Source organism: Leptonychotes weddellii, chromosome 16, assembly GCF_054177405.1.
Source record: "Leptonychotes weddellii isolate Sample4059 chromosome 16, ASM5417740v2, whole genome shotgun sequence".
In the NCBI taxonomy this organism is placed as follows: Eukaryota; Metazoa; Chordata; class Mammalia; order Carnivora; family Phocidae; genus Leptonychotes; species Leptonychotes weddellii.
This window is the reverse complement of record NC_138384.1, coordinates 15,438,165-15,465,004: the sequence shown is the minus strand read 5'-3', so window position 1 is coordinate 15,465,004 and position 26,840 is coordinate 15,438,165. Positions and strand designations below refer to the sequence as shown.

Below are 26,840 nucleotides of genomic sequence, written 5' to 3'. Positions count from 1 at the left end.
CACTGAATCATTCTCTTTATCTATCATTCTTTTCCTTTGTCTTGAGGCCTGTTAGTGGCTTAAATCCTTTCCTATTCAGAAGTCAAGAAGATACTTTCATATATTCTAAAAAGCTGTAGATTTTTGCCTTTCACATTTGTCTTTTATCCACCTGGATCTGATGTTGTGTATGGCATGAAGTGGAGACCAATTTCATTTTTTCTCTATATGGGTATCTAGCTATTCCAGCACCATTTATTAAAAAGATCTTTTCTTACTCTCTGTAGTGCCTCCTTTGTTATCAATTAAGTGACCATAGATGTGTATGTCTGTTTCTAGGGATGGACAATTTTTCAAAATTATTTGATGAGATGTGCAAGCAAGAAGAATGTGAAGATCAATCTACTTAAGTTGTGTGGCCTTTGTCTGGTTATTTAACTTCTCTGAGTTCCCTACACTGTTGGGAGAATACAATGGGGTCATGCAATAAGGTGGTTAGAAGTTCTGATCCAGTAAGCCTCGGGGAGCGGTAGTAATAGTTCGGTTTTTTGTTTTTTGGTTGTTGGGGTTTTTTTCTGTTGTTATATTTTAACTGCCACGGAGTACATGAAAACAACACCTGCTCGGGGCAGGAACTGCCAGGGAAAGAGCCCAGCGGACGTGACATTTGGGTGGGTCATGAATGACGGTGGAATCTGTCATCTCTTTTTATGACTGCCATCTGTTGGCTGTCCATGGCGCATTTCCCACGTGTGTTGCATCTGCATGATATTTTATCTGGCTTAGAAGGGCCCAGAGGGAAAGGCCTGGGCCCCACCCCGCACCTCTGCTGGGGTGACCCCCAGTAGCTCTTGCCTAAGAAGACCTAGAAGTTGTGGGGGCTCCATGTGTGTTAGACACACATACATGTCACCGAGGGCAGGGCTGGGCCTTTTTAAAATTCCTGCCACTGTAGTACTGCAGGATTCCCAAGTTTCACCCACACAGTGCTCCCTCCCCAAACCCCAGCCACCAGCCAACTCGTATAACAACAAACTCACCCGTCTGCTCCCAGCACCACCACCCAGGGCAGTGGCGAAATCCGTACCACACCCCCTGCACAATCTTGCCTGTGGTTGAGTGAGCATAGGGTCTTGCACACAGTAAGCACTGGATAAGCATCAGGTGAATAACAGATGAGTTACCACATGAACATTGGGATACAGGAGCACATTCCCTTCTGCTACAGTGTACCAAGACATGGGTATTATGTGGCTATTGCCAGTTCTGAGTGTGCACGGGAATCATAGTTGGGGGCGGGGGCTTTAAAATATTCCTGCACCCCCCCACACACTACTGAATTAAAACAGAGAAGGGATGTGCAGAAAAGAGCTATTTTTCATTAATTCTCTGGGAGCTTCTGGCTTTGATGCTCAATCAGGTATGGGAATGATAGAATTACTAAACATCTGGATCCATGTTTCATCAGAAGTACTCATCTGTCAAAACTTAAAATTCACATGTCCTTGAACCTGTACTTCCTCCCAGACTTTATCCACTGCCCCAAAATACAGGCACAAGGGTATTCAGGGCAGCATTTTTAAGCAGAGAAATACTTTAAACTAGGAAAATGTCCAGTCATTTATTAAGCAAATTTTATTGAGACAGCAGTAACAACAACGAAATAATAAATTCCCTGCTCTTAGAGAGATTTACATTTTAGTCTATCAAAAGAGGACTGAACAAATAATTTATGATACACCTGAGCAATGGAATATTATTCTCCCATCAAAAATGAGGTTGTCAATATACTGCTTTTTTTTTTTTTTTAAGATTTTTATTTCTTTATTTGACAGAGAGAGACACAGTGAGAGAGGGAACACAAGCAGGGGGAGTGGGAGAGGGAGAAGCAGGCTCCCCGCTCGGCAGGGAGCCCGATGTGGGGCTCGATCCCAGAACCCTGGGATCATGACCTGAGCCCAAGGCAGACACTTAACGACTGAGCCACCCAGGCGCCCCAATATACTGCTTTAAAAAGATGTTCAATGGGGCACCTGGGTGGCTCAGACGGTTAAGTGTCTGCCTTGGGCTCAGGTCATGATCCCAGGGTTCTGGGATCGAGCCCCACATCGGGCTCCCTGCCGAGCGGGGAGCTTGCTTCTCCCTCTCCCTCTGCCTGCTGCTTCCCCTGCTTGTACACTCTCTATGTGTCAAAAATAAAATCTTAAAAAAAAAAAAAAAAGATGTGCAAGACAGGAGCCCCTGGGGGCGCCTGGGGGAACCTGGCTGGCTCAGCTGGAAGAGCATGTGACTCTTGATCTCCCGGTTGAGTTCAAGCCCCACACTGGGCACAGAGATTACTTTTTAAAAAAATGTTCAGGACATATTTCTAAAAAACAAAAATTAGGAAGCTTTTGAATATATTACTATTCAAAATAAAGAAAGAAAAAAGAGAAAACTAAGCTACAAAACACTGCATATAGCATTTTCCTATGTGTGTATAAACATATTGGGGTGCCTGGGTGGTGCAATCCGTTGATCATAGGACTCTTGATTTCAGCTCAGGTCATGATCTCAGGGTTGTGAGATGGAGCCCCCCACACTCAGAACTCCCCAGCATGGCACCTGCTTAAGATTCTCTCTCCCCTCTCCTTCTGTCCCCCCACCCCACACCTGCACACACACACGCTCTCTCTCTTTCTCTAAAATATATAAATAAACAAACATATAAATAAATCTTTTAAAGTGTATTATACATATGTGTAGATATATACAAATATATAAGTAAAAAATTATGGAAGAATGTTCAATAAAATTGTTAATGACAGTTATCACTTTCCCAGTTTTACTTTTCTCTTCATACCCTTTAATGCTATTTAAACTCAGTACCTTAAAGAAATACTACTTTTATCATTTTTTTGACTGTTAAAAAATTCCATAGAACCTTGAGAACCTGTGAGATTTAAATTTCCAGCAGGGGACAGCAGTGATTCTCAAATATCTCTGACGTCAGCACAAAACTGAGGATTAGTGTCCACAGATTTCCAGTTCCAGGCCCAAATAATGTATTTGGATCACCAGATTAAAAAGGAAACAAAAGCGACAACCACAGAAAGCTTAAAATGCTTTAGGAATTGTTGTGACAGTACATTTTCTATATGGTTCTTTATTAGCATTTGTCTAAACTTTCCTCTCTGGAGTGTGCAGTTTTCTCATCCATTAAAATCAGAAGATTTGAAGAGATAATCTTAAAAGGTCTCTTTTCAGCTCTAACATTCTATGGCTTTGAGAATATAAATCAGTATCAGGAAGAAACAAGCGCCCGTGCCCTCTGAAATTAATTGGCTTATCAAAGAATCTGCTTTACAATCCTTAGCTGATCAGGATGAATTATTACCAATTTATCTTTCGTGTAGATCAAAGAATACTTTTTTGGGGGGAGAGGGGAGGATGTTGTTATTCATTCAATTCACTGATAGAGAAAAAGGAGAACTCTCCTCCCGCTCTATAAATGTTTAGCATGTGTATAAAGGTCGTAGGTTTGGTGTTTAGAAATTACACACAGGCTTACCAAAGAATCTTCACTGGGTTGGCCAAATTAAACAGCAGGCAGTTGTAGAGAAATAAGCACAAGTTAACATTTAACTCCAGCAAGTCCCTGTTCTTGCTGCTCCATCTTTCTTAGTAGGAGGCGACTGAGAGGGTCTCCTCTCAGTAGGCTTCTAGCTACTCTAGGAAGACCCCGGGCTCCTCTGAGAACCCACCCATCTACCACTTTTATCAAGTACATATTTTTTATTAAAGAATAATTGAAATACAGTATCATATTAATTTCAGGTATACAACATAGTGATTCCATATTTATATATATTACAAAATGGTCATCACATAAAACTAGTTACATCTGGGGCGCCTGGGTGGCTCAGTCGTTAAGCGTCTGCCTTCGGCTCAGGTCGTGATCCCAGGGTCCTGGGATGGAGCCCCGCATCGGGCTCCCTGCTCCGCGGGAAGCCTGCTTCTCCCTCTCCCGCTCCCCCTGCTTGTGTTCCCTCTCTCGCTGTCTCTCTCTGTCAAATAAATAAATAAAAATCTTTAAAAAAAAAAAACAAAAAACTAGTTACATCTGTCACCAAAGTTGATATAATATTATTAACTATATATCCTATGCTGTACATTATATCCCCACATCTTACTTATTTATTTATTTATTCTTTAAAAATAATTTATTAGTTTTGGATCACAAAATACAGGGAGGCACAAAGGCAGTGCCTGAGACCCCTTGGCTGTACTTCCCGGGCTATGCATCTGGAACTACCTCTGTGTAACACCAGGCTGGGCCCCCACATCCTCACACCCTAACAGCTGCAGAGTATAGCACCCGAGCCTGCGGCAAGTTTAAGCACACCCCATTCACGACACAGGGCTCCCCTCCAAACATTCTCCAGATCTCTTGCCAACAGTGAAATAGTTGCTTCAACTATCAATTTCTTAGAACTCTCAGAAATGAGTAGGTCACAGGCAATTATGCCTCAAAGCTCTTAGAGTTTAACCTTTTAAGAAGGCCTTTCTTAATTTACAGCAGTGACTAAAGCCCTTTCTGTGTTCCCAGCATTTTAAGTCCCAGGCTGCCTGTGGCTCCAGACAGCAGCCCCTGGGGGTCCCCCATATCCTAGGGCGGCGATGGAGGAAGGGCAGGCCAGGCCAAGCATGAGGAATAAACAGTCAATTTTATTGGGCTCACACCAGGAGTCCATGGGTCTTGAGGACCTCTGTGTATTTATCAATTTTCTTCTCCACGTTCTTTTCGGCCTGTTTCCGTAGCCTCATGAGCTGCTTCTTCTTCCGGTAATGGATTTTGGCCTTCTCCTTTCTCTTCTCCTCCACGGTAGCTGTTACTGCCTGGCACTTCCAACCAACCTCATGAGCCAGGCGCCCCAGGTAAGCAAACTTCCGTGTAGGCTTCAGGCGCACCACCTTGAGGGCAGCAGGAACCACCATCCGCTTTTTCTTGTCGTAGGGCGGCGGGATCCCATCGAACACCTTGAGCCGGTCCAGGGCAGCCTGGCCTCGCTTGGTCTTGTGCGGCAGCATGCCTCGCACTGTCCGCCAAAAGATGTGGCTGGGTGCTCGGAAGTGGTATGGACCACGGGATGGGTTGGTGTTCATGCGCTTGTGGAGGAAGTCCAGATACTTCAGCTTGTTTCTGTAGAAATTGCCAGAAATGTTGATGCCCTCACAGCGCACGACTACAACCTTCCGGCCCAGAAGCACCTGTTTGGCCACGATGGCCGCCAGGCGGCCGAGTCGATGGCTTCGGCCATCTAGCACCAGGACCTGCCCCTCCGCCATCTTCGGCAGCCGCCTGGGAAAGCCACATCTTATTTATTTTATAACTGTAAGTTTGTGCTTCTTTTTTTTTTTAAGTTTGATGCAGGGCTTGAACTCACAACTGTGAGACTTAAACTGAGATCAAGAGTCAGTCGCTTAACCCACTGAGCCACCTAGGCACCCCTGCAAGTTTGTACTTCTTAATCTCCTTCACCTATTTCGTCCATTCCCACACCCCACATCCCTTGGGCAACGGTCAGTTTGTTCTCTGTATCTATGAATCTGTTTCTGGTTTGTTCATTTGTTTTGATTTTTGGATTCCACATATAAGTGAAATCATATAATATTCGTCTTTCTATGACTAATTTTGCTTGGCGTAATACCCTCCGGATCCACAAGTGTTGTCATAAATGGCAAGATTTCATTCTTTTTGTGGGTGAGTAATATTCCATTGCATGTATGTACCACATCTTATTTATTTATTCATCTATCAGTAGACATTTAGGTTGCTTCCAAATCTTGGCTATCGTATATAATGCTGCAACGAACATAAGAGTGCATATGTCTTTTCAAATTAGTGTTTTCATTTTCTTCAGATAAATAACTAGAAATGTGATTGCTGGATTGTACTGTAGTTCTATTTTATCTATGAGGAAGCCCCATACTGTTTTCCACTGTGGCTGTACTAATTTACATTCCCACCAACAATGCATGAGGGTTCCCTTTTCTCTAAAGCCTTGCCAGCATTTATTATTTCTTTAAGATTTTATTTATTTATTTGAGAGAGAGAGCATGAGCCAGGGGAGGGGCAGAGGGAGAGAGAGTAGCAGGCTCCCCACTCACTGAGCAGGGAGCCCAATGCGGGGCTCAATCCCAGGACCCTGAGATCATGACCTGAGCGAAGGCAGATGCTTAACCGACTGAGCCACCCAGGCGTCTCACCATTTGTTATAGCTTACTTTTTGATAATAATAGCCATTTTGATGGGAATGGGGTGATATCTTATTATGGTTTTATTTTATTTTATTTTAAGATTTTATTTATTTATTTGACAGAGAGAGAGGTAGCGAGAGAGGGAACACAAGCAGGGGGAGTGGGAGAGGGAGAAGCAGGCTTCCCGTGGAGCAGGGAGCCCGATGCGGGGCTCGATCCCAGGACCCTGGGATCATGACCTGAGCTGAAGGCAGATGCTAAACGACTGAGCCACCCAGGCGCCCCTATCTTATTATGGTTTTAATTTTGTATTTCCCTGATGATTAGTGATGTTGAGCATCTTTTCATGTGTCTTCACACACACATATATGTAGTTTTTAAATTTATTTATTTATTTATTTGAGAGAGAAAGAGAGAGCAGGGGGAGGAGCAGAGGGAGAGGGACAAGCAGACTCCGAGCTGAACACGGAGCCCCACACAAGGCTCGATCCCCTGACCCTGAGATCATGACCTGAGCCAAAATCAAGAGTTGGATGCTTAGCCAACTGAGCCACCCAGGTGCCTCCACATATATATACATTTTTAAGCATCTGAATCATAAACTTTTCCAGCTATTTCTTCATGACCCAAGAGCAGTGCTCATTTTACGGATAACCCTTTATAAATTGTAACACTTTTTTTTCTTTTAACATTTGCCTAAAGTTACACCACTAATAAGTGGCTGAGGCAGGATTCAAACCAGTAACTATCTGGCTCTAAGACCCTCACACTTGCCCATGGCACTATATGAAATGAGAGTACAAATATCATCAACTTGTTATCCAGAAGCTGTGAATATCTGCAAGAGTAATTGTGTATAAGTATATAAAATGAGTGACTGTTATGTCACGAAGCTCTGTCTAGCTCACACATATTAAGCACTCACTATGTGCTAGTCTTTGTCAGGTATTGAGGGTAAGGGTGTCAAAAGATGAATTAGACTTGATCATCACATTTAAGAAACTTACAGTTTTTGGAGGAGTGAAGAGCCAATGAGTAAACAAACATAACATGTCAAAAATAATAGGGGAACACAATTAAGAAAGGAGAAATCAAGGCAGCATAGCAGCGTGGCTAAATCTATGGGCTGCAGAGTCCAGTTCTTAGCTGTGGGACCTCTTAAGCCACAGTTTCCTTATCAGTAAAATGGGAATATTAATAGCCTCTAGTATAGGTAATTGTTGTGAGGGTTAAATAATATAAAGCATTATTAAGTTGCTTAGCCTAGGACCTAGCAGATGGAAAGGCTTGTTAGAATGTTAGTAATATTGTTTGATAAAGCTTAAGCAAAGTAAGAATCACACATAGCTACCACATTTCTTTTTTTTTTTTTTTTAAGATTTTTTATTTATTTATTTGAGAGAGAGAATGAGATAGAGAGAGAGAGCATGAGAGGGGGGAGGGTCAGAGGGAGAAGCAGACTCCCTGCTGAGCAGGGAACCCAATGCGGGACTCCATCCCGGGACTCCAGGATCATGACCTGAGCCGAAGGCAGTCGCCTAACCAACTGAGCCACCCAGGCGCCCTAGCTACTACATTTCTGAGATGTTGACACTGCTTTCTCAAATTACCTGAAGCTCTCAGCACCAAGCGACCCATTTCCTTGAGATTTATTCTTCCCCCTGACATGGTTATCTTGTGATCCTACTAGAATGTCTTCAAGAAGAATGAGGTGGCAAAGGGGCACCAGACCTCAGGCACCAGAAGCTTGGGTTTTTTCACAGGGAAGGAGAACTGGGACTGAGAACAGCCCTTGTTACAGGCAAATCAAGACAAATCAACTTGGAGTGTTTGTTAGAAAATTTCTGTGTTCTTAGGGCACCTGAGTGGCTCAGTTGGTTAAGTGTCTGCCTTTGGCTCAGGTCGTGATCCTGGAGTCCCAGGATAGAGCCCCGAATTGGGCTCTCTGCTCAGCAGAAAGTCCGCTTCTCCTTCTCTCTCTGCCCCTCACCCCGCTCGAGTCTGCTTCTCCCTCTGCTCCTTACCCCATTTGTGCTCGCTCCCAAATAAATGAATAAAATAAAAGGAAAGAAAAAGAAAAGAAAATTCCTGAGTTCCACTCCCTGAGATTTTAGTTTTGTTCCAAATTGAATTTCAATCCATACTTTATTAATATTTTAATATAACTATAATCATGGGATGGGTTTCACGTGATTTTATCCTGCAATCAATTCCCTTCCCCACCAGATTATTTATTGTTTTCTGCTAAACACTGACCCACCTCCTTCCTCCTTAGTCAAGGACATTGCTTTGATATGCTACAGTGGCTGGTCCGTTTCAGCCCTGAGTCTTGGCATGAGACATATGAGTTCTTTCATCTGAAACCCTCTGCCTTCTGACTGCAGTAGGGTAAGCTAACACTTCTCTCCTCTAAAACTGACTGAAAACGCACCTCCTTCTGGAAGCCTTCCCTGCTGAGTTCTTTACTTTTGCATTCTGTTCTGTGTCACAGATGCAACTGGGACTGTTGAAACCAGAGAAGTCTTCTCAGTCTTTGTCATTTGTGTGTAAGTTCTGGTTCTTCCCATTGGGGGCAGCATGGACTTTGTGGAGAGAGTAGAGACTCTGGAATCTGGCATGAATCTGGCACCACTCCTGAGTTCTCAGATTCATTCTGGCTGTCCTTTTGTCACCTTGGGACTGCTGCTTTATTCTCATGGGTTGTCATCTTCCATCCTGGCTTCTTCAGGTGGCTGTCCTTTCCCTGCTTCCCTTAAGTTCTTTCCAAGAGTGGACAGAGGGCTCCTTTAACTTCCAAAAGCACAACTAAGTTTATACTGTGAGTCCCACCATTTACTGCAGTGTCTTCATCTGTCAAATGGGGATAATTACAGGGCCTTCCCCACTGAATTCTTGTAAGAATGAAATGAGATTGGGCATGTTTACCGGACTTGGCACATGGCAAGTCGTGACAGATACTTTAGACTGGTTCTCTCAAAATCCATCCCAACCCCTTTCTACCTTGCTTTCTGAACTGCAGGAAATAGAAAGCTAAACACTCACTACATTTCTCAAACTCCCGTGCTGCTCCGATTCTGTTTGTGATTTAGATGCCATTTGTGTGAGACTTTAAAACTGTGAACCCTATGCAGGGAGAGGCAGGTGTGAAGAAGCATTCATTTTGCTGGTGCTGATGATGGCAAAGGCAACATGATTCTGGAGCCAGCAGCTGTTGGTGGCAGCTTAGCAGTTCTGAATCTTCTGGATGGTGGCAGAGGCTGCGGCTTGCTTGTCAACCCAGCTCTGCAGTATAATTTTGGAAGTCATTCCTGGGTGTTTAACCCAGAGTGTATTTCTTAACTTTCCAAATGATTCTGTGAGCTAGCCATACCCTTCAGTAAATCTCTTTGTGCTTAAATTAACAAGAGTGAAACCTGTTGTCTGCAACCAGGAAAACTGACCGATACATAAGTATTCAATGAATATTAGCTGTTACTATTATTTTAAAACTTTGTTGACGGCTTGGTAGTAAAGCAAGTAATTACACTTCGTGAATGAAAAATTTAAAACTAGCTACTAGGTAAGACCATGTAAAATGATTTCTAGAGTAGCACAGTCCCATAGAGCTTTCTTTCATGAGGGAAATGTTCTATATTTGCACCCAATATGGTAGCCACTGGTTACATGTGGCTATTGAGCACTTGAAATGTGGCTACTATGACTGAGGAACTGAACTTTTAATTTTATTTCATTTCGGGGCACCTGGGTGGCTCAGTCGTTAAGCGTCTGCCTTCGGCTCAGGTCATGATCCCAGGGTCCTGGGATTGAGCCCCGCATCGGGCTCCCTGCTCCGCAGGAAGCCTGCTTCTCCCTCTCCCACTCCCCCTGCTTGTGTTCCCTCTCTCGCTGGGTCTCTGTCAAATAAATAAAATCTTAAAAAAAAATTTGATTTCATTTCAATTCACTTAAATTTAGAATTAAATAACCACATGTGGTTGGTGGCTACCATGTTGGACAACACAGTCCTCAAGAGTCTCAGCCTGACTCTTTCACAGGGGTCTTTTTTATGGCCCTCTCTTCCTCTAGCCAAGAAACTTCTTCAATCAGTTCTTCTTCAATCCCCAGTCTCCAGCCATATCTTAATACTCTACAGAGATGCAATATGCCCACAACAATGACAACTTTTATATGGTGAGTTTAGGGTCTTGTTGTCCCCAGGCTCCATTCTAGGATTGCATTTTGGCTTTTTATTTGCACAATCCAAAAGTTCACTGATGCATTTTTGCTAAAATGCAATCCGTCTTGAAAGGCAAATCTTACCCTTCACTTAAAGAAGGAAAACCATTTATTATATTTTTTAAATATGTATTTCCCATCATTTCTAGTATTGAGTTTCCAAGAACATTGGGGTCCTATATCAGTTAGACAAGTGATTCTCATACTTTGCTGCATATTAGAATCACTATGTTAAAGTAATTATTTGCCAACCACACTCGAGGCCAATTAAATTAGCATTATGGAAAATGACTAAAGAGAACCAGAAGTTTACCTGCAACATTCTGGTTTTTTTTTTTTAAAGATTTTATTTATTTATTTGACAGAGAGAGACACAGCGAGAGAGGGAATACAAGCAGGGGGAGTGGGAAAGGGAGAAGCAGGTTTCCGGCAGAGCAGGGAGCCCGATGCAGGGCCCAATCCCAGGACCCTGGGATCATGACCTGAGACGAAGGCAGAGGCTTAACGACGGAGCCACCCAGGCACCCCTGCAACATTCTATTTAAAAAAAAAAAAAAAAGGATGTATTCCTAAATTAATAGCAATTAAAAGTTAATAAAAATATAGGAAAAATAATGGTAGGATTTTGAAAGAGGTAATTTATTGAGATAAGATAAATAATTATAAACTTGATATTCAAAGCCAAACATTTTTTATTATTTTGTTTTTTGTTTGTTTGTTTTTTAAATACTTTATTTCTTTATTTGAGAGAGAGAGAGCATGCATGGGAGGAGAAGCAGAGGAGAAGGAGAGAATCTCAAGTAGATGGGGGGGGCCTTGATCTCACCACCCTGAGATCATAACCTGAGCTGAAGCCAAGAGTCAGACGCTTAATTGACTGAGCCACTCAGGCTCCCCTGATTGTTTGGTTTAAAGATTTTATTTTTAAGTAATCTCTACACCCAATGTGGGTCTCAAACTCACACCCCCAAGATGGAGAGTCACAGGCTCCACTGACTGAGCCAGCCCGGCACCCCTGTTTTTTATCATCTTGGTTGACTAGAGGCCACAAGGAGAGAGAAATCACAAAGCCACTTTCCAACAACTCTGCAAAACTTCTGGAATGCAAACATTCACAAAGAATGTGGATTTCAGTCATGCTCCTCTTCCAAATTGCCATTTTCACATATTAAATGAATAAACTCAAATAATAGCCATATAAGCATTTTAAAGACCTTCCTTCCCATACAACCAAACAAATGGACATCCCGAGGGAAGCTGGGAAAAAAGACAATAGGTATCCAAGTTCAGTGTCAGATGGTCTCTTTTTTGTGCTCCCCCACTTCCCCCCACACAGATGTTCCCTGTGAATGAACTTGGGTCTATGTGATTCATACCAGAGTGGGATGGTCCCAAAAAGTTTGAAGAGAGGAACTCAACACTTCCTGAAATGATTCTCTTTTGACATTAATTCACATTTAGGAAGGAGCTGCCTACGCCTTTCATAACTACCCTTGAAACGTATGAGACTCAAGACTGATTGTGTTTCCTTCTGTCCTCTCAGTGGCTCTTTTATCTCCCCGGAGTGATGGTATGACTTGGTTCATGACTGCCGTGAGTGACAGCTGGGAGCCCGCCCTTTCCTCCGGCCCTGATTAAAACGCCGGGAGGCATTTCCCACAACTTCAGGGCCCAGGTGCTTGGCAATCCTGCCAAACATTTCTTCCAACTTAACAAAACTATTGTAATTGTATCCATTAATTCTGGATTAGATAACACATTCAATCATTTATAAATTCAGAAGATACACAGAGCAGAAGGTGACTTTGTTCTTCTGCCTGCGGTTCTCCCAGCTGCCCAGCTCCCTGCCTCAGGGCTACCAGTTTCTGGTGTGTCTTCTCTGAGATAGGTATTTTATGCAGAAAGAATACATTTATGGGGCACCTGGCTGGCTCAGTCAGTGGATCCTGTGGCTCTTGATCTTGGGGTCGTGAGTTTGAACCCCGTGTTTTTGGGTATAGAGATTACTTTAAAAAAAAAAGCTTTAAAAAAATAAAAATAGGGATGCCTGGGTGGCTCAGTCAGTTAAGCGTCTGCCTTTGGCTCAGGTCATGATCCCAGGGTCCTGGAGGCGAGTCCCCACATTGGGCTCCCTGCTCAGCGAGGAGTCTGCGTCTCCCTCTGCCCTTCCCCCTGCTTGTGCGCACTCTCTCTATCTGACAAATAAATAAATAAAATCTTTAAAAATATAAAATTAAATTAAAAATTAAAAAATTAAAAATTAAATAAATAGAAATAAAAGAATACATTTATGTTTTCTTCCCCAGCTTTTATTCTTCCATTTTACATGAATGATAGCACACTATACAGATACATTTTTTATTTGTTTATTTTTTTCTTCCACCCTGTCACTAGAATGGAAGGAAGCTCCATGAGGGAAAGGATTTTATTCTGGTTTTTTTTTAATATATATTTTTTTCTTTTTTTAAAATTTTTTTTTTTTTAAGATTTTATTTATTTGCGAGAGAGAGAATGAGAGACAGAGAGCATGAGAGGGAGGCGGGTCAGAGGGAGAAGCAGACTCCCTGCTGAGCAGGGAGCCCGATGCGGGACTCGATCCTGGGACTCCAGGATCACGACCTGAGCCGAAGGCAGTCGCTTAACCAACTGAGCCACCCAGGCACCCTTAAATATATATTTTTTAAGTAAGCTCTATACCCAACATGGGGCTCAAACTCACAAATTCCTGCAAATCCAACAGAAAAACGCCATAGACATTGGAACTGTTGGGACAATACAGATGACGTATTGTAGAACAAAGTACAGACACAAAAAGTACATACTGTATGATCCCATTTATATGATGATAAGTCAAGGACAAACAAGTTGAACCTATGGTGATAGAAATCAGAACCACAGCCGCCTGAGGTTGGGGGCATTGACTGGATAGGGGCACCAGGGAACTTTCTGAAGATACGGAAAATCTGAATATTGATTTGGGTAGCAGCGTTTGCAGTTGTCAAAACTCACTGACCTATACACTAAAATGTTAGTGTTTTATTTTATGTAAAATATACCTCAATTTTAAAAACTTGAGAGGACTGGGCTCTGGGAGCATAATGTGTTACTCTCTGTAGATTCCAGTCACACTGGCCTTTTTTTAATTCCCCAAACACAATGCTTTTGCCCACCCAACAGCTAACATATATGCTATTCCCACTGCCTGGAACGCTTTTTCTTCCCTTTTACAACACACGACTACACCATTCTCTCTCCCTCTCTCTCTCTCTCTCTTTCTCTCTTGCGCGCGCGCGCACACACACACATACACACACACCTATCTTTTTATAATTCACTGTGTGTCAAAATACATATAGCATAGCAAATGGCTGTAATGATCCCATACTGATAGAACCTGTTTGAACTACTTTGCAAAACTCACATATAAGAAATTACGCATTTCTCAATTTGCGGCGGGGGCGGGGGGACTCAAACTTAAATGCAACTCAATCTCTACCTTTCTGAGTGGAGGTGGGTAATATAATCCCAATCATTTTTGGCCACACAGCCCACTTCGCTTCCTGAGATTAGAGAAATATCTGGGGCTTAGGACATTCAGAAAAACTGGAGATGGGCCTTTGGTCCATGTGATAGCCATTGAGATGCTTATCGTTCTGTGTGGTTTACTCAAAATTGGAAGGCTCAGACTCAAACTCAAGCTCAATCATCAGGACCCTCTTGGAGGATCCCAAGATCTAGGAGGTGCTGAGCACTCAGTCTTCCCGGGGCCACCAGCCCTACCTCCATTCCTGCTATCTTCCGGGCTCTCTGTGGCATTGGGGGAGGGGAGTCCCTGTTACTCTGGAACTTGTCCACCCTTCATCCTCCCAGTGGATTTGCACTTTAAAAAAAAGTCCTGTGGAGAACAGGTGGGAGGGGGCTGGAGGGGATTTGGGGAGACCTGTTGAAGCTGGTAAGTCCCCAGGTTGGACTCAGCCTCAGCTCCCATTAAATAAGAAATGGGAAAACTGGGAAAGGAGAAAGAAATGTATTTTCTTTTTCCTAAGCTTCTAAGAGGTTTGCAAACAATTGGAGTAATTAAAAGTTCTCAGAAGTAGCCGATGGTGCCCTTTTCACCGAGGGAATGTGGGCCAAGCATGATATATTAAAAGAGAGGGAGCTGCTCTATTGAAGTTAAAAATAATCTTCTGTCACATGGCTAATTTGTTGGAATGCAGCAATTAAAGGGCTGTGGGCAAAGGGAGAGCTGGAAGCAGCTGGGGAGCTCACAGGCAGAGTGCACGCCCTGGGGACTATGTTTGCAGAGAGAGAAAACAGTGTCACAGCTGACTTAGGGCACCTTATCAGAAAACCCACAAAAGGGGCAGGAAGAAGGAGAAGTGGGGTCAAGTTCAGAGCTGTGACCTTTGGGCTTATCAGACAGTGAAGGGATGGGTTAGGTCTTGTCACCTGTGCTCCCTGGATGCTGATTCACTCAGCTAGGATGAAGGCTTTCCAGATCCCCCCTGCACTTGGAAAATGCATGCCTTTGAATTCATTTCAAAGGAATACATAACCCGAAGGAGCCCTTTGATCCTAAATCCATGGGAAAACAAATCTATATGGTCTTGAGGGGAAAAGCACAGGCCAGCAATACAAATCTTCATTTGCGGAGTTGGAGTTGGGGATTTTTTTTAAATTCCTGAAACTTTTGAAAATTTTTTTGAAATGTTGGAGTTGAAAGAGATTAAGTTATGTAATACAGTATCTGAATTTCTCAGATGAGGCAACAAACTCAGAGAAGCTGATTTTACTCAAACTCACTCAACCAGCAAGTGCGAGAAGTTTTATTCTAACCCAGGTCCTTCGCTAAACAGGAGGGACATGGTGGTTAGGAAGTGCGGGATTCAGACTTCCCTGATCCGGAATCTGGCTCCACAAGCCGTGGAGCTGGGGGGCTCTCTTGTGAGTGCCTAATTCCTCTCAGTCTCAGTGTTACCATCTGCAAAATGGGAATAAAGATAGCACCCGCCACCTAGAGTGGTTATAATGCATGTAAAGTATTTAGTGTAACCTCTAGCCTAGAGTAAATGCTTAATAAAATGTAAGCTCTTATTATCCCAGAGCTTTTTCTACACCACCCTGTATCAAATTCCTAGTGCCCTTTTGCAGGTTAACTGGCCCTCACATCCTCTTTGGTTTGGGTGGGTTTCTCCTTCTCTCCTTTCCACCTGCAACTCTGGTGGATTTTATAAAAAGAAAAAGAGGACGATGTCACATTTCCTGCATTCTAACACGCCCATGCTACTTGTTTTCTCTCAAGCTCTGGGCCCTCCAGCTTTGTGCTTTCAGTGTGTTTCCCGAGTTGCTGCTAAGCAGAAATGGTGCCAACGTGAAGAAGCAAGTGCTGCTGCTGCAAATTCAGTTATCAGATGTATCTGAATCTTTTAGAATACTTGATCAATTTTCAAATTTATAAGGGGCACCACTAACAGAAAGGGCTCTGAACTCCAGTGGAGGTTTGGGCTTCAGAGTCTGACCACCCCTGGAAAGTGGAGGCCAAGTTCTATGTGGGCACGTAAGTTACAAAGAACAGAAACGTAGCTTGAGGGGGAAAGATAAAAGGAAATTAAGTGGCTCGTTTATGTTTAGGTTTTTCATTTACGACCAGATTCAAGGATTTAACGATGTCCTGAGGACACCTTTCCATTTTGTTGGGCTCTATTCTTGAGACTCTTTCACCTAGGCAGACAAAATAGCCCTGGAGAGCCTCAAGCTTTACTTTTTTCCAGTTTAGTATTCTCTGAATGAAAAAGGGGTCTTCCCCCTACCCTCTCTTAGTTCTCTTTCCCTGTTTGGCTGCTTTAATTCAAGTGCAGGTTCCTGAAACAGCGGGGCCAGGGAAATGAGCTTCTCTGATTGGATAGATTGGATCACATGCCTCACCTGTAAGCACGGGGAGGTGGGGCATACTGATTGACAGCCGGGCTGGCTTCGCGGAGATTAGGATAGAACAGTCCTTAGAGGAAAATGGGGATTCTAGAAGAAAGGGAAAGACAGGCAGATATAAACCAATATCAAAGTCTGGCACGTATGTGCACCTTGCTTCATATCCTCAAAGTGTTCTATTATCCAAAACATAGTAAGAACCTTTGGAGAGGAAAATGCTTTCTTCCCGCTCCAGATATTTCCTTTCTGTAGAGGGCCATCAATGGTCGTGCTCTAGGCCCCTCTTTTCCCCTTTCTCCTTCTGCACTTCGAGAAGGAAGAACATCAGGAGAAACTGGGCATGGGTCGTGTCTTCCTCTCCCTGGTCTTTTAGGACCATGATCCTGGGAGGGAGCACAGGTTCTCGTCTCACTCCACACAGGGAGGGCAGCCTGGTCCACTGCTACCTGGGATTGATAGGAAAGTCTGTTTAATTAGGATACAAGGAAGCCTATTGGGCTCACGCCCTGAGTCACATTCTCCAACCTAACATGTAGCCCTAGTAGAAGGTAATCCGTCTTCTGACTACCTAGACCCCTAACCGACCCAGAGCCTGAGTAGGGAGGAGGCATGCTGTCTGTTGAGGCCCCTTCTCAAAAGTCAGCAAGAACCACCAATTTAGAACATCAGAGACCCACAAATTCATCTTCTCACTCTCCCCTTCCTAGATGCATCCCCCACGGAGGAGCTGGTTACTTCGGGAATCCGCAGAGACTGTGGTGCGCTAGGAGCAGGCTCCGAGATTTACAGCAGATTTACAACAGCAGGTGAGAGGAACTGGGATTATTTCACGTGGAGAGGGGTTAAAAGAAACCGAAGAAGGGGGTGACTTCATAGTGGCCTTCACCAGAACCATGCTGAGGGTGAGGCATCACTGGTATTTTTCCACTGCCTCACCCTGACCCGGATCATAGTCCCACTGGTGTCCTTCTATGCCCACCTCTTGGAAAATAAATTGTTCCATTTCCACAGAAAGGTGCAGGAGGTTGGGGCACACAAACCAACTTAAATATAACAACATTTTATTATTATTTATTTTTAATCACAAAAGTATACACAATCTGTGAAAAGAACTAAAAAGTTGTAGAGATGGATAAAGATGAGAACAAAAATCCACTCCAAGCCCTCCGCCCGGAGATAGCTGTTGTTAGCCTTTTGGCCTCTTATTGTCCAGCTTTTTTTCCTATACATATTTTAAAATTTATCTTTTATTTAAAAAATATAAAACCATTTCAAATAAAATAGAAGTGTATAATGTAAAAGATGAACATAGTATACTCTGTGATTTCTCTTAATATCATGATCTATGTGTACTATTAAATTGGATATTTTTTTTTTAAAGATTTTATTTATTTATTTGACAGAGAGAGACACAGCGAGAGAGGGAACACCAGCAGGGGGAGGGGGAGAAGGAGAAGCAGGCTCCCCGCAGAGCAGGGAGCCCGATGTGGGACTTGATCCCAGGACCCTGGGATCATGACCTGAGCCGAAGGCAGTCGCTTAACTGGCTGAGCCACCCAGGCGCCCCTAAATTGGATATTTTTTGTCGTTACCAGTTCCTCTTCTCTCTTCTGGCCTTAGGAATGTTTGACATTAATGGCACTCATTTGAGAGGAAAGTATTGATATTGTGAAATCCAATTTAGAGATGGGGAACTAAGGTTCTCAGACTTACCCACAGCCATACCTAACTTCTGCCAGGTTCCCTGGGGACTGGAACAATTTCCTAATAAAATAGGCAACTTTGTTAAGAAAAGGAGGCAAAAGAAGGAGCTTCCATAAGCCAGGACTCTTCGCCTTCCTTCTCTACCAGAAATACACATCACATCCACCCTTAGCCACTTCAGCCTCCCTACAACCAAGATTTTGATTCTGGGAACATGTAACTGCAAGTGAACAAAGAGTCAAGGGAAAGTTCTTTATCAGCAGGAGAATTATTTTATTCAATGTGCTTCCTTACATGAGTTGGGACAATAAAGGGAAAGAATGAGAAAAATAAAAGGCCAGTTACTCAGGCCACTTTAAATGAATCACCCCCCAGTGTCATTACCCATCCCCAGTCAGGAAAAGCTGGAGTTTTTCCATGCCAAGAAAAACAGAGGGCAGGAAGAAACAAATTACGACCTTGTTTGTGTTTTGTGTCTTAACTATTTGATTTATAGACCTTGATCCAGTGATTATGGATGAAAGAAAATGTCCCAGTGTCCCAAACCTAACCTGAACTTAACCATGGGTGGGTCTCACGTCCACGGCTCAAACTTAGTATGAAGTTAAAACGCTTTAAGAATAAAGTTTCAGGGTTAGGGGCTGCCTGTAGGCATTCTTAATCCAGTGGCAAGGCCAAATTCCTTTCCCACATTCCAGTTTCAGAAAACTCTGTTTAGAAATTTAACCCCTTCTCCCTCATTCCAGAAATTGGGCATTTATCTATTCAACAGATAGTAAACACCTACTATGTGCCAAGATACTGGGACTACAATGGTGGGCATACAAATCAACCAACACATAAATCAGAAAAATATGTGTAGCCATGAGTTCTATGGAGAAAAGGAAAACAGAATTATGTATTAGAATGGGTAGCCACTTATGATGAGGTGGCTGACATAAACTTCACCAAGAGGGTGACATTTAACTTGAGATGAGAGAGAGAAAATCTGTGAAGTCGGGATGAGAGATGACCATTCCAGGTAGAGGGAATATCCCCTAAGGTAGGCTCATGCCTGGCATGTGGAAAATAAACCATCTCCACTCAAAAGAAATTCTTGGCTATTAGGATTATTTTCCAGGAGTTGATCTAGATAGAAAGTTGATAAATTCCTTTCTGAATCTTAACTGTGTAGATGTTCAACCTCACCCATAAGAAGAGAAATACAAATCAAAACTACACTGTGATAGCATTTTTTTAAAGATTTATTTATTTATTTATTTATTTGAGAGAGAGAGAGAGAGAGCGCACCCAGAGAGGGAGTGGGAGAAGCGGGCTCCCCACTGAGCAGGGAGCCCAATGTGGGGATCATGACCTGAGCCGAAGGCAGATGCTTAACTGACTGAGCCACCCAAGTGCCCCGTGATAGCATTTTTTAAATGTCACATTGGTATAATTCAAAAACTTTGGTAACACGCTCTGTGGGGCTGTGAGGAAGCTGTCATTTACATGCATCACCAGTGAAAATAAAAATCGCTACCATTGCTAACCCTACAAATGTGTATGCTTTTGACCTGGAAGTCCCATTTCTTTTACGTATGTAAAATGATGTAAGACCAAGGTTATTAATTATAGCATTGTTTGTAATTTCAAAAGACTGGAAACCCAAATTTCCCAGTAGGAGACTAGTTAAGTTATGAAACATTCATATCAAACAATGAATATTAACTATGGAAAACTATCCAACTGTAAAAACAAATGAGGAAGCTCTCTATGTATTACTATCTAAACATTTCCAAGTGTCATTAAGTAAAAAAAGCAAGACACAGAACTATGCTACTTTTTACATAAAAGTGAGTAAGCTAGGCATAAATATTTATATTTACTAGCATTTGCATACAGAAACTCAGGAAGGATATACACAAAAAATATTAAGTAATTATCTGGGGTGGGTGAGTGGAAGGGGATGGAACGTGGGTAGAAAGGGTGGGCAAGAGACTTCATTGAGATGTTTACTTTTTTAAAAATTGATTTTATTTATTTATTTGAGAGAGAGAGACAGAGATAGCGAGAGAGAGCACAAGCAGGAAGGAAAGGGAGAAGCAGGCTCCTCATTGATCACGGAGACCAATGTGGGGCTCGATCCCAGGACCCTGGGATCATGACCTGAGCTGAAGGCAGATGCTTAACCGACTGAGCCACCCAGGTGCCCCAGCTTTTTTTTTTTTTTTTTTTTAGTTTTGAACGATGTGAATGTATTAGGGCCTTAAAAAATTAAAAAATGGCCCCTTCTGCTACCCCTGATCTGAATTTATTAATTTATCAATTTGGGGTGCCTGGCTGGCTCAGTTGGAAGAGCATGTGACTCTTGATCTCAGGGTTGTGAGTTCAGGCCCCACATTGGGTGCAGAGATTACTTACCTAAATAAATAAACTTAAAAATTTATCACTTAATCCATAGCCATTGTTTACTTCTCCAACCTCACCCATGAGAAAATTTCTGCTTAATTATGTGTGGATGACTGTTAATAAAGCTGATTTCAAAAATATATAGCAATTAATCTAATCACCAAGGAGCTTTCTGTGCCTTGCTATTCATCTTCAACAGATTGGATAAAGGCCTTGACCAAAGACAATTGGAGAATTCCTAGGGCAAAACTAGACTAAAGGAAATTGTGTTTATGGAAACATGATTTTTCAAAGTGGCCTTTTGTCCAGTAGATTGAAGTAAAAACAGTGACATCATCCAGTCTATGTACTAGATTATCTTTATCAAAAAGAACCACTTACATTGTAAAAAACTTCAACATTTGAACATCTTTTTATATGCATTCTTTCATTGGCTCCACATTTGGGGATTATTACAGCTTTTATATGTTTTTAAAAAATATTTCTCCTTTCCCCTCTTCCTGCCCTTTTTCTTTTCTTTTTTTTAAGATTTTATTTGCGAGAGAGAGAATGAGAAACAGAGAGCATGAGAGGGAGGAGGGTCAGAGGGAGAAGCAGACTCCCTGCTGAGCAGGGAGCCTGATGTGGGACTCGATCCCGGGACTCCAGGATCATGACCTGAGCCGAAGGCAGTCGCTTAACCAACTGAGCCACCCAGGCGCCCCTTCCTGCCCTTTTTCAACCACTAATCCAGACTTCTAACATTGTATCTAAGTTTTGTCTGTTTTTTCCACCCATAGCTTTATTGAGATATAACTGACTATGTAATTCACCTACTGAAAATGTACAATTCAGTATCTTTTAGTACAGGCACAGGGATGTGTAACCACCATGCAAACTAATTTTAGAACATTTTTACCCCCTACCCTGTTGGCAGTCATCCCCAGTCCCCCAACCCTCTCAGCCCTGTGCAACCACTAAATCTACTTTCTGTGTCTCTAAACATGCCTCTTCTGGAGATTTCACATAAATTAAATCATGCGGTCTTTTGTGACTGGCTTCTTTCACTTAGCATGATGTTTTCAAGGTACATCCATGTTTCAGCATGTTGTTTTACTGCTGAATAAGAACCCATTGTAAGGACACACTATACTTTCTTTATCCATTCATCAGTTGATGGACATTTGGGTTGTTTCCACTTTTTGGCTATTATGAATAGTGCTGCTATAAACATTTGTAAGCAAGTTGTCGTGTGGACACATAGTTTTTATTTTTCTTGGGTATATACCTAGGAGTGGAATTGCTAAATCCTATGGTAACTCTATGTGTAACTTGGTGAGGAGCTGCAAACTGTTTTCCACAGTGGATGCTCCATTTTACATTCACCCTAGCAGTGTAGGAGTGTTCCAGGTTCTCAGAATACTCACCACTACTTGTTTTGTCTGTCTTTTTTCACTATGGCCATCCTAGCGAGTATGAAGTAGAATCTCATCATGGTTTTGAGTTGCATTTCCCTAAGAGTGATGTTGAGAATCCTTTCATATGCTTATTAGCTATTTGTAGAGCTTTTTGGTGAAATGTCTACTCAGATCCTTTGTGCATTTTTAAATTGGGTTGTCTTTTTATTGTTGATTGTAAAAGTTCTTTATGTATTCTGGATACAAATCCTTTATCAGATATGTGATTTGCATATATTTTCTACCAGTCTGTGGCTTGTCTCTTCAATCTTTTTTTTTTTTTTTTAAGATTTTATTTATTTATTTGACAGAGAGACATAGCAAGACCAGGAACACAAGCAGGGGGAGTGGGAGAGGGAGAAGCAGGCTTCCTACCAAGTGGGGAGCCCGATGCGGGGCTCGATCCCAGGACCCTGGGATCATGACCTGAGCAGAAGGCAGACACTTAACGACTGAGCCACCGCTGTCTCTTCAGTCTTTAATGGTATTGTTTGCAGCACAGAAGTTTTTAGTTGTTTTTTTTTTTTTTTACGATTTTATTTACACTGTAAAAGGCCTCCTTTTCCTCAGTGATTTGAGATAATATTTTTACCACGTCTTCTACTCTTTTTTTAAAGTAATCTTTACACCCAACATGGGGCTCCAACTCAAGACCCCAAGATCAAGAGTTGCATGCTCTACTGACTGAGCCAGCCAGACACCACCCTTCTCTCTCTCTTTTTTTTTTACACATCTTCTATTCTTGAATGCATTTTAGGACTCTGTTTTGTTTTATATGGTCTATTGGTCACACACTATTGGTAGGACTTTATAAAAGCAGGCACCCTGACACCTTGTGGGAGGGTGTGTAAATCAATACATCCCATATGAAGGGTAATTTGCTTATATTTATATACACATAAATATAAAGGGACACATGGGCAACCTCTCAGGTCCCCTCCCTCATCGGGAGCTTTTTACTATCACTCAGTAAATTTTGCTTTGCTGCCCACCAAAAATAATAATAATAATAATAAATATACATATATATATATAAAGGGGCATACATATATATTTATACACACATATATTTTCTTTTTGGAACATGTGTATGTATTTACCTGTTAAGAGTAAGCTAACAAACATCAGAAGGAAAAAAAAAGTGGGTGTTCTGAAGCCAGGAAAACCAACCCAGGGTAGAAACCATCCTCATTAATAGCTATTTACACAGTGATACTTTCTTTCATTTCTGGAAATGAAACTGGGCTGGGGGGCTGCCTGGGTGGCTCAGTTAGTTAAGCATCTGCTTTCTGCTCAGGTCACAATCCCAGGGTCCTGAGATCGAGCCCTGCATCAGGCTCCCTGCTCAGTGGAAAGCCTACTTCTCTCTTTCCCTCTGCTGCTCCCTCTGTGTGCTCACGCACTCTCTCTGTCAAATAAATAAATAAAATTTAAAAAAAGAAAAGAAACTGGGCTGGCCTGGTGGAGGTTGGGCCCCACTGGCATAAGACTGAACAGGATAGTCTTGGGGGAAGCTCCAGAAGAATCCACCCAACAGGCCAGGGAGGTCTGGCTGACCTGAGGGTTGGAACAACTGTAGGATGCTTGCAACCAAACCCTCCATGAGGCCATACCCTGGAGAATTTGGGCTTCTCACTTTGCATCAACTTCCTGAAGCTTCCCTGACACTGGATGACCTGGGCTTGGCCCTAGGAAGGGAAGGAGAGTGTTGGACTATGATGGCTTTAAGAGTTTGTCTTCCTTCTGGCAGGGAAAGAGAATAGGTTGCCAGGGGACATAATACCCTGAGAAGGGCAAGAGCAGGTTTGAGGGCTACCTCATTGTATTCCGTTCCTGGAACAGGAAAGGGGGCCCCTCCCCCTGCAAAAAGGTGTGAGAACACAGGAGGTGTGTTTGATGTCTGCAAAAAATGAGACAGAATCCTTATTTCTTACTCTATTCTCATGGAGCATGCACAGTGTTTTCCTTGACTGTTTCCTGTTCCAATTCCACTACTTATACAAAAACAGTAGAGTGAGGTTGCAAGGTAAATAACGACTTCCCTGGAGCAGATTCTCACACGCTGATCCCACTGTAGCTGAGACAAATTTCAGAGCATGCTCCTGGACAGCTCGGGGGGAGATTTTCTAATACATAAAAACAGCAAAAGTAAAATGTTAATGTAAAAAATGTTTTATATGGTGGGATGCCTGGCTGGCTCAGTCGGTAGAACATGCAACTCTTGATCTCAGGGTTATGAGTTCAAACCTCACATTGGGCATGGAGACTACCTAAAAAAATTAAAAAGTTTTATATGGTAGGTGCCATCTTCCTCTTAGTAAGTTTCTTTAGGAGGTGGGTCTCATTTATAGCATCTAGAAGTAATAACTCCAAAATATCCAGCATTTACTGAGGACTGTCTGTGGCAGGCACTGTGCTGAGTTTTGTTTAATACTCATGTTGACACAGTACTTAGCTGTAGTTACTCAGTAAATATTTATCAAAAAGCTTGGAAAAAACTATCAAAGGCATTCAAGAATAGACAATTACAGCCAATATTCCTCATGAATATAGATGCAAAGATCTTTAAAAAACACTAGCAAATTAAATCCAACAATATATAAAAAAGGCTACATCATAACCAACTGGAGTTGATTCCAGGAATGCAAAGATGGTTAAGTTTTTGAAAACCATTCAAAATAATTCACCATCTTAACATAATAAAGGAAAAAAAAATCAAATGGTCATCTCAAAGGATACAGAAAAAATATTTGACAGGATTCAGTATCCTTTTATGATTAAAAAAAGGAAACTAGGAATATGGGGGAATTCTGCCTTGTATCTGATGAAGGGCATCAGCTGAAAAATCTACAGACAACATCTTATTTATTTATTTCTTTATGTATTCATTAAATATTTTATTTACTTATTTGTCAGCGAGAGAGAGCACAAGCAGGGGGAGCAGCAGGCAGAGGGAGAAGCAGGCTCCCTGCTGAGCAAGGAGCCCGATGCAGAACTCGATCCCAGGATCCTGGGATCATGACCCCAGCCGAAGGCAGATGCTTACCCGACTGAGCCACCCAAGCGTCCTGACAACATCATATTTAATCATGAAAACCTGAATGCTTTCCTCCTAAGTTTGGAAACAAGGCAAGGATGCTCATTTCACTGTTTTTATTTAATGTTGTACTAGAAGTCCCAGCCAGTGAAGTAAGGCAAGAAAAAAAGAAAAAGCACACAGATTGGAAAGGAGGAAGTAAATTGTCTCTATTAGCAGATGACATGATTGCTATATAGGTTATTCTAAGAAATATACAAAACAACCACTAGAACTCTAAGTGAATTTAGCAAGGTCATAGGATACTTAAGTCAATGTACAAAATCCATTATATTTCTCTATTATAGCTGCAAACAAGTGAAAACTGAAATAACTCCATTTATAATAGCATAAAAATCATAAAATATTTAGTAATAAACTTAACAAAAATGCGAAGGACCTTTATGCTGAAAACTACAAATTAAAATAAGATTCAAATAAATGAGCAGTATACCATATTTGTGGATTATGAGAGTCAAGGTTGTTAAGATGTTTATTCTCTATAAATTAATCTATAAGCTCTTTTTTAGAAATTAACTGGCTGATTTTAAAATTACCTTTTTTATTCTGGGATAATTTTAGATTTACAGAAAAGTTGCAAAAATAGTACAGAGAGTTCTTATATACCCCTCACCCAGCTTCCCATAACATTAACATCTTATATTTACTGTAGTACCTTTGTCAAAACTAAGAAATCAACACTGGCACCTTACCATTACTTTATCTGGATTTCACTGTTTTTTCCCTAATGTCCCTTTTTTGTTGTTGTTGTAGGATCCAGTCCAGGATATTTCTTTGCATTTAGTTGTCTTACGTCTTTAGTCCACTTGGGTCTGTGACAGTTTCTAACTGTTTCCTAATTTTGTTTTTAATAAGTTTGACAGTTTTGAGGAATATTGGTCAGGCATTTTGTAGAATGCCTCTCAGTTTGGGTTTGCCTAATGTTTTTCTCATGCTTCCACTGGGATTATGGGTTTTTGGGAAGACTACATAGTGATGAAGTGCTCTCCCCATCACATACCATGCTACCAATATGATTTATCACTGATGTTAACTTTGGTTACTTGGTTCAACAAGATAATTTTAAAATTTATTTGGAAATACAAAAGATCTAAAATAGCAGAAACAATTTTGAAAAATAAGAGCAAAGCTGAAGGATTTACATTACCTGACTTTAAGCCTTACTACAAAACTATAGTAATCAAGACAGTGTGGTACTGGCCTTAGAACAGACAAATCACTGGAACGGAATAGAAAGTTCAGAGAAAGACCCACATTGATATGGGTAATTCATTTTCAAGAAAGACATGAATATAATTCATTGGGGAATTATGTTTTCATCAAATGGTGTTGGTCCAATTGGGTATCCACTTGGAAAAAAAAGAGATCAAGAAAGCTACCTAATATTAACCAAGCTTGTGAGTGGCAGGGATGGGGATTCCAAGCTAGACTTTCTGGCTAACGCATAGTAATTGTGAATATGAATTTAATTATCAGTACATTTAGGCTACAATCTTTTTCTGAATCAAATTCAATCTGAGGGGGCACCTGGGTGGCTCAGTCGGTTAAGCATCTGCCTTTGGTTTAGGTCATGATCCCAGGGTCCTGGGATCGAGCCCCACATTGGGCTCCTTGCTTAGCGGGGAGTCTGCTTCTCCCTCTCCCTCCTGCCTGCCGTTCCCCCTGCTTGTGCTCTCTCTCTCTTTCCCTCTCGCTCTCTTTCTCTCCCTCTGTCAAATAAATAAATAAAATCTTTTAAAAAAATTCAATCTGAGGTCATGCTTTTAAACAATATAAATGTCTTCTTTTTTTTTTTAAGATTTTATTTATTTATTTGGGAGAGAGACAGAGATAGCAAGAGAGCAGGAGCAGGG

The 26,840-nt window shown here is 41.9% G+C and overlaps 1 protein-coding gene and 1 pseudogene across 2 annotated transcripts in view; one reads left to right on the top strand and one right to left on the bottom strand.

The window, feature by feature from the left end:
• NIP7 (nucleolar pre-rRNA processing protein NIP7) overlaps positions 1 to 26,840 on the top strand; it is a 72,740-nt gene that overhangs the window by 44,245 nt on the left and 1,655 nt on the right. Inside the window, exon 5 of one of the 2 annotated variants that reach the window (XM_081806434.1) lies at positions 17,070 to 17,168. In XM_081806434.1, coding sequence (XP_081662560.1) covers positions 17,070 to 17,129 — 60 coding nt within the window. In that variant the 3' untranslated portion in view covers positions 17,130 to 17,168. Of the gene's footprint in view, positions 1 to 17,069; positions 17,583 to 26,840 lie in introns of those variants that run through there. The other variant, XM_081806433.1, reaches the window with a different exon arrangement.
• Positions 4,667 to 5,329, bottom strand: LOC102750995 (large ribosomal subunit protein uL13 pseudogene; annotated as a pseudogene).